We start from the raw sequence: 11,183 nt of genomic DNA on the forward strand, positions 1-11,183 counted from the left end.
GCCACACACATGACTAACGAGTAAGGGGAGTTCAATATACTAAGAGGGTGATGAAGAAGCCCTTTGATGTGCATAAGAAACATGTTTAAAGGACAAGGCTAAATTTTCTTTTCTAGAAATTTTCTTTTATTTTCATTGGCATAAGTTTCACCAATAACTCAAATATGTGCCATGTTTATGTTGTTTGCTTCCATATTCAAAACTCTTCTCCCTTTAGTCTTGGTAAGTATCTTTCTACACCAAAAGCCATGTAAGAAAACACGAATATGCTTGGCTAGAAGGAGGCTCATGTGTCTGGTACATTGCACAAGAAGTTCAATCTTTTTCCATTGTGGGCAAAGTTTCATTATTCCCATAAAGAAATCCTACATCATGATATTGCAAGGGTGCTATTGCAATAGGGGACAACCACCACAAGAGACATGATAAGCTCTTGCAAGGGAGCCACCCCATACCTAGTCTATTGCTGTAGGGGATAGGGTCTAGAGGGACCATGATGACTCTTGTTAAGGCAGCCACCCCATACCTAGCATGCTTGTGATGGAGAGTGGGGGGGACCACAAGCATCATCATGAGCTTTTGCAAAGGAGGAGTTAGGGACATCGAACATTAGAGTCCTTGCAACAAATCCATACCCATACCTAGCCAATTGATGTAGAGAGGGAGGAGGATTACATGGGTTGTAATAGGCTAGAATAGGTGGTATCTTTCTTATTATGAGCGAGAAATAGTCTAAAAGTGATGGCATGCATGGGGATTGACTAGCTCATGATTGACTATGAACTTGTGAGTTGGGCATCCGTATGCAACTCCAATAACGGTGGGCTCAATTGTCAATGCTATATGAGGAGAAAAGAGAAAAGCTTAAATTATCCAACTGAAATGATAAACAAATAGGATGTTGCCATGTCCCCACTGGGCTTGTTGTACCCTCACTTGCATATGCATGCACCCATGCAAGCAATTGTTAGGCAAAACCCAAACCATGAATTTAGAAGTGGCCTACAAGAATACTCAACCAAAACTGAATGTAGAACCTCTCCCATCACTTGGTTTCAGTCCACCAGCATGTGGCCTGACTTATGTTGCCACTCCCACATTGCTCTAGCATTGGTCCTCCTCTCAATTGCATAAAACTCCTCCATCAAAATTGAGCACTTGTCATTGGCATTCGCACCTTGGATGGCAGGAACAAGACTAATGACATTGCAACCAGTTGAGAGAAGAAGTGGAGACTATGCGGTATCATGAACTAAGAGCCTAATGATAGCATGTAGGACAAGTTATGAGTGTAACTCGACTCCCTATGGCTTGTGTTTCTGTAAGCAAAAAGCAGGATGACTGGGTTATCATTACTATATGAGGCAAGTGATGAATGTAGCCCGAGCTCCTCTGTTTTTCTTTTTTCACTCATGAATGTGAACGGCAAGGTGTAGCCTCCTGAGCTTTGTAGACTTACAAACCACAGGGTGTAGTAGAATTGCTGGGCCTAGTGACAATAAAACCTAGTGTGAGATGTGTAGATGTACCAAGACTTCATGTGATATGAAGCTATACTGGCATCGTCCAAGGCTTTTACGGGTGTTCACGACCAAAAGGGAAGGGTCGAGAGGAGGATGAGAGAGCCTGAGAGGGGCCGGAGGGTCTCGGGTCCCAGGTGATACAAATGCCGCCTGTATCTCGCGAGCTATTATACTCGTTATTTGTTACCCTTAAAACAACAGTCGCCTTTATGCCCCCTCTTCTCATCAATACTGACTCCCCCTCCCGAGCAGGAGATTCTCTGTTGGTGTGCCTCCATCATCAAGAGTCAAAAGCCCTCTCTTGGGTTCTTCCGGTTCCAATAATATCGCCATATGCTGCTTCAAGCCGTTTGGGGTCCATTTTCGTGATCTAATCAAGGGCTTCTTTTGTTGGAATCAAGCAGAATATAGCCCCCTTCCCCCCCTCTTCAATCAAGGCTTCTGGCCTTTCATATGGACGAGTCGCAGTTGCTGGTCAGTATGCACTGAATGAATGAGTGCAAATTCTATTTATTAGTGCTCGAATCGGGCAGAGAAGAAATAAGCTGGATCGGTACCGTATTTGCTCACTGCCGTAGGCCATCTGTGCAAGCTTCTGCAGAGGCTGAGAGAATTCAACCTCAGTGGGTCAAAATTGGCCGTGGCAATCTCTGCTATCTGGATGCCCTGCCTGACAGAGCAAGTCTAGTGATGCTCATCACAGGCTCTTAAGCTGCCATTACTCATGTAAATGACAACACTGCCATCCCTTGGGCGAAAGGGACAAATTGCCAGCACTGGACAATTGGGGCTTACAGCTCTTTCATCCAATCCTCATGTTTCTAATGAAAATGGTTACTTTGAAGTGGTTGCTGGAGATGGTGAACAGAATGGCCATTAAAGAACCAAATAGGAAGGCCAGTCAATCAGCTAGAGGGAGATGTCGATTGGCGCAGCTAGTTGTCACAGAAGAACGTTTAGCCTCTTCTCGGGAAACAGTGACAGCCAAGCTAGCTCACTGGCCGCAGGAGAAGAGGGATTTTGTGTGGATCCATTCGAAACCCGAGATCATCTGTGTTTTGGGGAGCTTCAGCCTTCTTATTGCATTCATTCTGTCTGGTTACATCCTATCTGGAGTTCATGAGCTTATCTTTGTTCTTCCTTGGCTCGTCACTGGTATTTCCTCTATCCTTTTATTGACCACTCTTGTGCTTGACCATGCTAACAGGCAGACTACCTGCTTTTACACATCACCTCTGTTGTTCCTGTTAGCTTCTCTCTCCTGGTTTGTTCCAAACTTCGTCCCCTGCAAATCAGAGGTGGTGGCCTTGTGTCCATGGTCTGAGCAAGGATACTATGATGGCATAGGCTTGCTAATCTCTACCAGCTTACCTTTGCTTTTGAGTGCAGCACCCATCATGGCATGGCAAGTCTCCTGCTTTCTATCACTGGGCATTCCCTGCTTGTTCTTTTTAACCGTAGCTTCTCGGATTGTGGTAGCAAGATGCGGCATAGTTGCTATTCCTGTGGTCATTCTCCTAATGCTCACAAATGTTTGCCTTGGGTACCTGCGATCTCGAAAGACATCTAGCATTTTAGCTATTATTGACACCTGGGCAGAGGCTTACTTGGAAAGCAAATTACATGAGGAGCAAGCTCATGCAGCCCTAGATGCCCGTGAAAAAGACAGCATTGATAGAATCACTAAGATGCGGCAGTTTATCAGCTACATTTTCCATGAAATCAGGGGTGGGTAAGCTTGCACTCCATGACAAATTCATACAGGAAGATATTTTATTTTTAGGAGATTGTCATTGAGCAGTTTTGATTGCTCTTTTAAAATCTCGCCACTCCCTTCTGTTCTAGTGATTGTTGCTCTGATTTGGACCAATGATGTGACATTTGTGCAGTGCCATTCAATGCGGTTGTTTTGGGCATTGGTCATTTAATGGCTTGTGCTGCTTCGGAGGATCAGCTGGAAGTGCTAAAGATGATGGACTCATCGGCATCATCCATGATACGTATACTCAATGATGTATTGGACATGGGTAGGCAGATTTCAGAAACAGATTTCTTTCATGACTGTTGGGTTGATCGTTATTGTAACAAGATCTTAGGTCTTTGCTTACCAAGAAGTGCATTGGAAATACATGTCCAAGCATCTGTGCATCTGTAAGTGTGTGACCTGTCAGTCCACGTCCACAAAAAATACGTGAACCTGGTTGTTTGTGAGATATGTGGGGATGGTCTCAATGTTAAGCTTGAATTCACTCCTGTAGTCCTTTAGGTGAAAAGAGTGATTTGATAGCAACTCTCATCTTGTGTTGCAGGTAAAATAGAGGCTGGTAAACTGCAGCTAGAGAAGCAACCATTTAACATGAGAGAGATGGTCAACTCTTTGATATGGGCTTTCAGAGACACACTGGATTCTAGAGGCATCAATTTTTCTTTGCGTATGGATTCTGATACAAAGGAACTACTAACAAAGTACAACTTACTTGGTGACAAGCATAGGGTTCGCCAGGTGAATTCTGCAGTGAAACACTTGTTCTTAAATGTCCTTGAAGTCGCAGGTCCTTGCAAATTACTGTTGAATGCAATCATATTCATCTTTGCCAACCAACTATAGGTCCTTGCAAATTACCTGTCAAACGCAATCAAATTTACTCCTCATGGTGGCCATGTCACTCTACGGGTCACATGCGATGGGATGTCTGAAGGGAAGGAATATGCTGTTGAAGATGCAGTGAAGTTGAACTGTGAGGATTCGGATTGTTCTACTTTGAAAAGAACTGATAAGGTTGCCAGCATAACTGTCTCTGTGGAAGATACTGGAATAGGCATTTGCAAGGAAGACCAGGCAATACTTTTTGAACCGTATATCCAAATAAGCGCACATGCATCGCAAGGTGGTGGTGGAACAGGTCTTGGCCTTAGTTTTTCCAAAAGGTACGCTATCAATTCTGTGTCCTTAGAAGACAAAACATATAGGTTCTATGTTTTTAAGATAATCAGATGTCACGTCTGAGCAAAAATCTGGGTGAGACAATTGTGCAAAACGTGGTCAGTGCCAGCCATTTTCATAATTCTTGAAGGTGGTTGGATGCAGTGATGTAGCAACATACAAAGCATCAGAACCTACTTTGTGTTGGGAATGTGACTCTGTAAACTGGTTTCTGCTCATTTGACCACCTTGTAAATTTGCATATTGTCCATAATACAGCACATTGAAGTACATCAGTGACCAAGTGTGGTGAGAATTTTGGTATTCCAGTACATCACTCTTGTTAAAATTTGGATACAGAATGAGCACAATGACTATTCAGGACTTTTCTTTCGAGAGAGGGTGTAAAATCAAAAGGCAAGTTTTAAGTTAACAGGACATTGGTTTCTTTGCATCTATATGTATTGGTGTCATTCACCTCCCATGGTTCTCTTGACGTCTTTTGTCAAGGGGGTGGTCTACATTTGGGCTTTCTTCCTCTTTGGTGTAGAGACAGACAAAAGTTTCCTGAAATCAGAAGAAACCAATAGTTCCTTCTTGTGGCTCTTTTAATGCAGAACCAGATAAATATTTCGTGAAGGGGGGAGGAATGTTGAGAGCTTTTCACAAAGGTCCTCTTATAAAGAGGCACTGCAAAGCCATGATATGTGAGATCGTAGTTGAAGTGGATAGTTTGACAAGGAAGTTTGGGTGTGGGAAATGACACAAACCTGAAACTTGATTTGCCAAAACTTGTCTGGGAGATGAATCCATAGTGATGTGAAATCTTGCATAGCACAATGCCAGTTACATTGGGATGTAGTATAATGTTTCATGAAGCATTTGAAAAGTGAATAGCACACACGTTTTTGAGTCATTTATGTGCAGGAACACGGTTATGTTGTGTCAAGAGATTGTTCAATAATTTTTAAGCATGTTTAAGGCTTTTTGTTTCTTGTCAGGACATTACTGTATGGCCCGAAGACCGTCTATATGAAACTGTAGAAGTGACTGATCTTTGTTCATGCAGGATTGTCGAATTGGCTGGTGGGAAAATAGGAGTTTTTTCTGAGGTTGGTAAAGGGAGCGTTTTCCATTTCACTTTACCTTTCCAACTTGTCTATAATATGAGCGAAAGAGATGCAGAAGTAGGCCACTCATGTTCTGCCCTTTCAAGGACTAGCTCTGATCCATCCAAGCTTCCATCTTCAGATCACATATTAAACAATCCAAAGGTTCTGATTGTAGAAGATAACATGTTGAACCGAAAGATTCTTAGGAAGCTTCTGGAGAGCTTCAATATAGAAAGTGATGATGTAGAGAATGGTCTACAAGCAGTGGAACTTATTCGTACTGGAATAATGTACGACATGATTTTTATTGACAAGGAAATGCCAGTTATGGATGGGCATGAGGTATTCTCTTATTACTGTCTGCTTTGCTGGTTGTAGCTAGACGAAAGAAGCATGTCTTTTGCACTAATGCTTTATATTTGATATGCTTCCAGTTTGTGTTTGTATAAATAAAATTCTTTCCACTCTTTCAAGTTCTTGAGACACCCTATGTTATGTTTGTAATGCAGGCTACCCGAGAGATCAGAGCCATGGGAGTGAAGACTCCAATTATTGGACTCACTGGAAACGCAATGAACAGTGACAGGAACCAATTCTTAGCTGCAGGTGTGGACGACTTTTTCACAAAGCCTATGTCTAGGCATCAGCTTGTGAGTTTACTGGAGGTGTATGGTCTGATTATGAAGAATATTGACAAAGATACTAGTCTGAGCTTATCAAGGAGTGCTACTTGCAGCTCTCAATGGCTGCAAGCTAGCATTAAAATCTATCAAAGGGAGATGCATGAGCGTAATGAGAAAGGAATATCATAAGATGGAGCAGTACACCTCTTCCAATTTGCTGTTACATTAGTCAGGTTCTCTCATATAGTCCATGCTATGGTGATGAAGTGCGTGATGAAACAGTGTGGTTGTGCTCTCTGCAAGTGGCTGCTTATAGTGCCAAGAAAATACTGTGCATGGTGTAGTGGAACTGCACCCCTGCCAGCACGCAGAGTATGGGTTTTTTTGACTCAAAACTGTGGATTACTTACCAGAGATCAATGAGGGCTCCTTGTTACAAGTTAATACGATTAACTGTAACTGTGCTGGCCAAGATGACTGGCTTGGCATGTACGGAAAGACGACTGGATATATGAAATAGCGCAGTAAGCATTCTAGAAACTTGTGACCTAGACTCATTATTTTTGATCATTCTCTTTCATATATGGTGTTGTTGATGAGATAGGTAAATGCTGCTAAGGAATATTTCATTCTGTGTTGCAGGTTGGAATATTGTGTAAGGGAGATGTGCTGGGACATATTTCTGCACCAGTTCTCCTGTTGAACAAGTGATATGATTGGTGAAAGGTCTGAATGTTGTGATGCTGTCTATGGCTGTGAATTGACTTGTATAGCTTATGGTTTGCATCCACTCTGGGGCATCAAGGAGGAGCCAGGCTGCAAGATTTTGTGAATAGAGTGAAGGTCCATCAAGCAATACACTTTCGAGAACAATTGCAGTTTGAAAAGTCCCAAAGAAGTCTTATAGCTCTTGCACTTATTGATCAAAAGTGTGATGTTAATGGAGTGCTGATCAGTTGAAACCTGATGGATAGCAATAAATCAACTGCCTAATAAAGTTGCACTAAGAGAAGAGAACCTGTGAAATTCACTATTTCTGTTAATATTTGCTATTCACGTTTCCGGGGGGGGGGGGGGGGGGGGGGCGGGAGAGAGAGAGAGAGAGAGAGAGAGAGAGAGAGAGAGAGAGAGAGAGAGAGGAAATATATATTAACAAGAGACCAAGATGGCCCTCATGTGGACAAAATGTATCTCGTGTAGGTATGGAACTGGAAAAAGTTGCAGTGGGAGGTATCTGGATCTCATCTGCTAATCTTGCATGGATGGATCCAGCATAGGCAGGCTTAGTCATCAGGGTGGTGCTGCTGGATGTCATGCCAAAATCGTCCAGATCCATTGGTGGCATCTTGTTCTAGGTCTTTGTCCGACAGTTCATGGATGCTGCCCTGTATAGCTCTCATCCTTGGTCAATGGTGACTTCCTAGGGTGGCTGAGTGAGCACTGAGTCCAGGCACCTGCTCATCATCTGTGTCGGTCCATATTGCCATGTGCTGCAAGTTGCCAAGATGACTTGGAGTACCTGTGTTTGGGGAGGCTACACAGCCTGAGTATGAAGGTGATTGTTTGGAAGAGAGCCCTTGCTACCATTGGCGGGGCTTCCATCTCTACTTTTAATAACTTGTGGTAATAATGGCTTAGTCCTGATCATTTAACAAATCATGATTGTCAATGGTCTCTCTAAGCTTCCATCCATTACAAAACTCCTCTCTGCCTTGAGCCTGATGCTTTTCCTTGAGTTTCCTAGTTTGGAGGGCTGTCTTGGCTATTTCTTTCTCTAGCTGAATTGTGAGGTCTGCCGTTTGGGCTTGAATTTCCCCACGTTGTTTTTGTATCTCTTCTACTTCTTGCTCCTTAGATTTTACTTCCATGCGACATTCCCTTAATTGAGCTTGGAGATCCTATTTTTGCTGGTTGGATTGCATTATGAATCGTTTGACGCTAGCTACTTTGCCATAGATCCTCTCCATTTGTGGTAGAGGCTCGGCCTTTGGATGGGAGTGCCATGTAAACATCATTGGTATAATCAATGAATCAAATAGCTAGAGCTTCATTAGAGGCTTATGGAATTGTATGTGCATGCACTAGCTCCCATGGCTCTACATGTATGATATCTGCGAGTTAGTCTACCTCCATTGCTCTTCTCATGGGTCTAAATATAGCATATCCTTTAGTGAGTCTACCTTCAGTTCCTCTTCCCATGGGGAAGTGTGGTCTAACAAAAATGATCCCCAAAGGTTTCTTTGACTAAACTTATTCTCTAATACTAATCCATTAAGCTTGGCTAGCATATGGCCAACCAATATCATATTGATGTTTTTGTGGGACATTCTTGCTTGAAGGTATGATAGATGGTTTGGTGTAAGGTAGTTGGGTTTGTATTTTTGGTGGTGTGGCATTGAGGATGTCTTTGGGGGATATACTTAGTTGTGGCAATGAGGCGAAGTGGCATGTGATATTGATGGAGAGGTATGTAATGGTCAATGGCTATAGCAATGGGCCATGAAGAAAGTGTATAGAATTGTACAAGTGCATGGTATGAGGGGTAGTGGTGCCAATAGGTAATCCATGTTACTCACATTGGGTCTATCCATCACGATAGATGCTCTTGGCCATCTAGTGTGGATGCTTATTTGAAAAGTTATGAAATATATTGAGTTCCATAGTTGAGGAAGTTCATTAAGTATAGTTAATCATATGCTCCTCTTGGATCCAACAAGTGGTATCCATAGTTGATCCTCTTTGTCTTGCGAGGTTCTACCAAGTCCCTAATCATGTACTCCTCTTGGATCCAACAAGTGGTATCCATAGTTGGTCCTCTTTGTCTTGAGAGGTCCTTCTAAGTCCCAACTCTTCTTGTGCAAGATCTTTGTACATGGGGTCATCACTCTTGAAGAATGGATTGGATATTGCTTTTGTATGTTCTCTAAAGTCTCTTGCCAGTAGCATATCCCTAATGCTATAGTGCACGATATCATCATATAGTGATAGATATGATCACTCTTGCTTTGCATGGATGCGTAAGTGGAGCATTTAGGCAAGAAATAATGTGTTACTAAGGTGGCAATATTGAGCAAATTGCCATTGCGGCTAGCACTCAAGAAAATTTTAAGTATGTTCATTTGGCTCCACTAGTTCTAGCTTTGCTCTCCTACTCAAGAGATTCTCTTCGTATTTGGAGTAATGACAAAAAACAAACCCAAGTATCTTGATACTCAAACTTCACCCTATGGAGATGCCCAAACTCATCATGCAAATGGCAAGAAAATCTCCTTTGATCTCATAATAAATATATAATGTCTTGGTGTAAAAGAAATGGGTTAAATTCATTAAATTGACAGGTATGAAGCTTGAAGACATGGCCCTCGATACTTGGGATGAAATGCATGAGTTTGCATGCTCTACTATCTTGGTGACGCTATCCAAATCAATTTAATTTAATATACATGACACTAATGGTGATGCGCATGGAGTTTGGAAAAAGTTATGCAACCTTTGTGAAAAGTAAAGTGCTGCATCTTAAGTTTAATACTTAAATAGGCTCATTGATTTCCATATGGAAGAGAGGACGTCCATGTCCAACCATTTGAATGAGTTTAATATTGTCTTTAGCTAGTTATTTGCCCAAAAGATTACATTTGAGAATTTCAGGGCCATTCATTGGCTTATGATATTGCTTAAAAGATGGGATATTTTTAGGGTTGCTATAAGTAATTTAGCACTTGCTAGGGGTTTGACTCATTTGAATGTTGCTTGTAAAAGTGGTCAATAAAAGGAATAATGTAGGTATAAAGGGCTCCAATGCACTTATTTGTCAAAGAGACATCAAATGCAAGAGGGAAATCTTGTGAAAGAGAAAGCTTTAAAAGCAAGTCTTACTCAAGGAAATATACGAGTTTTTTCAATTTTAATAAGAAAGGTAATACAAAAAAGGAATTCTTTAAATGAAGAATCATGCAAAAGGGTGATGAGGATAGCAAAAAGGAAGCAAAACTTAAAAGGTAAAGATTAGTAACACTATCTGTCATAATAGTGGTGATGATTATATGTTATATATCTCTACTCTTAGTGATGCATTTCTTGTTGCTACTAACAATGATATACTAGAGTATTGGATCATGTTACTCCATAAAGGGAATGGCTTGCTACTTATGATGCAAGGAGAAAAGCATGTGCTTGTTTGGGTGTAATGACTTTGTATGTGGCATTCTTGGAGTGGGAGATCGATATCTTTCACTTATTAATGGTTTCTCATTTGTGTTAAAAAATGTATGACATGCACATCTAAAGAAGAGTTTGATTAGCATTAGACAATTAGGTGACTATGGTTATTGTGTTGTCTTTGGTAGTTACTCTTGGAAGATACACAAATGGTCTCTTCTTGTTACATGAGGGCCAAAGTCTGTTGGCACTTTGTACTCTTTGTACGTGTCTAGTGTAAAAGATCATGTTGTGGCTATAGTTAAGTAGCCATTGATATCTCTTTGGTATCTTTGTTTGGGTCACCTTGTTTGTGAAAAGAATGAAAGTTTTTTCTTGTTTGAATATCTTCATTTTATTTTATTTTTTTGATTTTGAGATGTGTGAACATTGTATGTATGGAATCAAACTAAAGTGGCACATAAGATGAGTAATGGTATAAAGAAATTTGAACCATTCGAATAAGTGCATAGTGATGTGTGTGGTCATATGCTTACAAATTCATTGGAAGAAGCATCATACTTTGTCATTTTTATCAGTGATGCTAAGAGGAAAGTATAGGCTCAGTCTATTCGTAACAAGAATGATACATTTGATGCATTCCAAAAGTCCTTACCTCATGTGAAAAATCAATTAAGCAAGAGATTCAAATGCTTGAGGATTGATAATGATAGGGAGTATACTTCTCATGTCTTTGAGAACTTTTGTGAGATGAAAGTATCAAGCGGTAGTTGACCACTCCTTAAAACTTGGCTCAAGGGGTTGCAAAAAGATGGATAGAACCATATAAGAAAAGGGTTCAATA

The 11,183-nt window shown here is 41.2% G+C and overlaps 1 protein-coding gene across 3 annotated transcripts; it reads left to right on the forward strand.

The window, feature by feature from the left end:
• The first annotated feature begins 1,590 nt into the window (after window positions 1-1,590).
• Window positions 1,591-8,216, forward strand: LOC148014890 (two-component system protein A-like). Of its 3 annotated transcripts, XM_087665579.1 has the most exons (8): window positions 1,591-3,251; window positions 3,413-3,550; window positions 3,833-4,026; window positions 4,132-4,451; window positions 5,516-5,900; window positions 6,068-6,705; window positions 6,824-7,024; window positions 7,382-8,216. In XM_087665579.1, the coding sequence occupies exons 1-6, from the start codon at window positions 2,339-2,341 to the stop codon at window positions 6,368-6,370; spliced, it is 2,253 nt and encodes a 750-aa protein (XP_087521705.1). In that variant the 5' UTR covers window positions 1,591-2,338; the 3' UTR covers window positions 6,371-6,705; window positions 6,824-7,024; window positions 7,382-8,216. The 3 variants fall into 3 exon arrangements, with proteins under 3 accessions (XP_087521705.1, XP_087521703.1, XP_087521706.1); XM_087665577.1 differs by lacking the exon at window positions 7,382-8,216 and having other exon boundaries at window positions 6,824-7,234; XM_087665580.1 differs by lacking the exon at window positions 7,382-8,216 and having other exon boundaries at window positions 3,026-3,255; window positions 6,824-7,234.
• The last annotated feature ends 2,967 nt before the right edge of the window (window positions 8,217-11,183 follow it).

Source organism: Lygodium microphyllum, chromosome 24, assembly GCF_053477565.2.
Source record: "Lygodium microphyllum isolate KBCC chromosome 24, Lygodium_microphyllum_v1.1.10, whole genome shotgun sequence".
NCBI lineage: Eukaryota > Viridiplantae > Streptophyta > Polypodiopsida > Schizaeales > Lygodiaceae > Lygodium > Lygodium microphyllum.

Bases quoted from the DNA above. Each gene is read 5' to 3' on its own strand.
- LOC148014890 (XM_087665579.1), top strand. From the start codon at position 2,339: ATGTTTCTAATGAAAATGGTTACTTTGAAGTGGTTGCTGGAGATGGTG. The intron at 4,027-4,131 runs GTGAATTCTGCA...AACCAACTATAG, and splicing joins ACAAGCATAGGGTTCGCCAG to GTCCTTGCAAATTACCTGTC. The intron at 4,452-5,515 runs GTACGCTATCAA...TTGTTCATGCAG, and splicing joins GGCCTTAGTTTTTCCAAAAG to GATTGTCGAATTGGCTGGTG.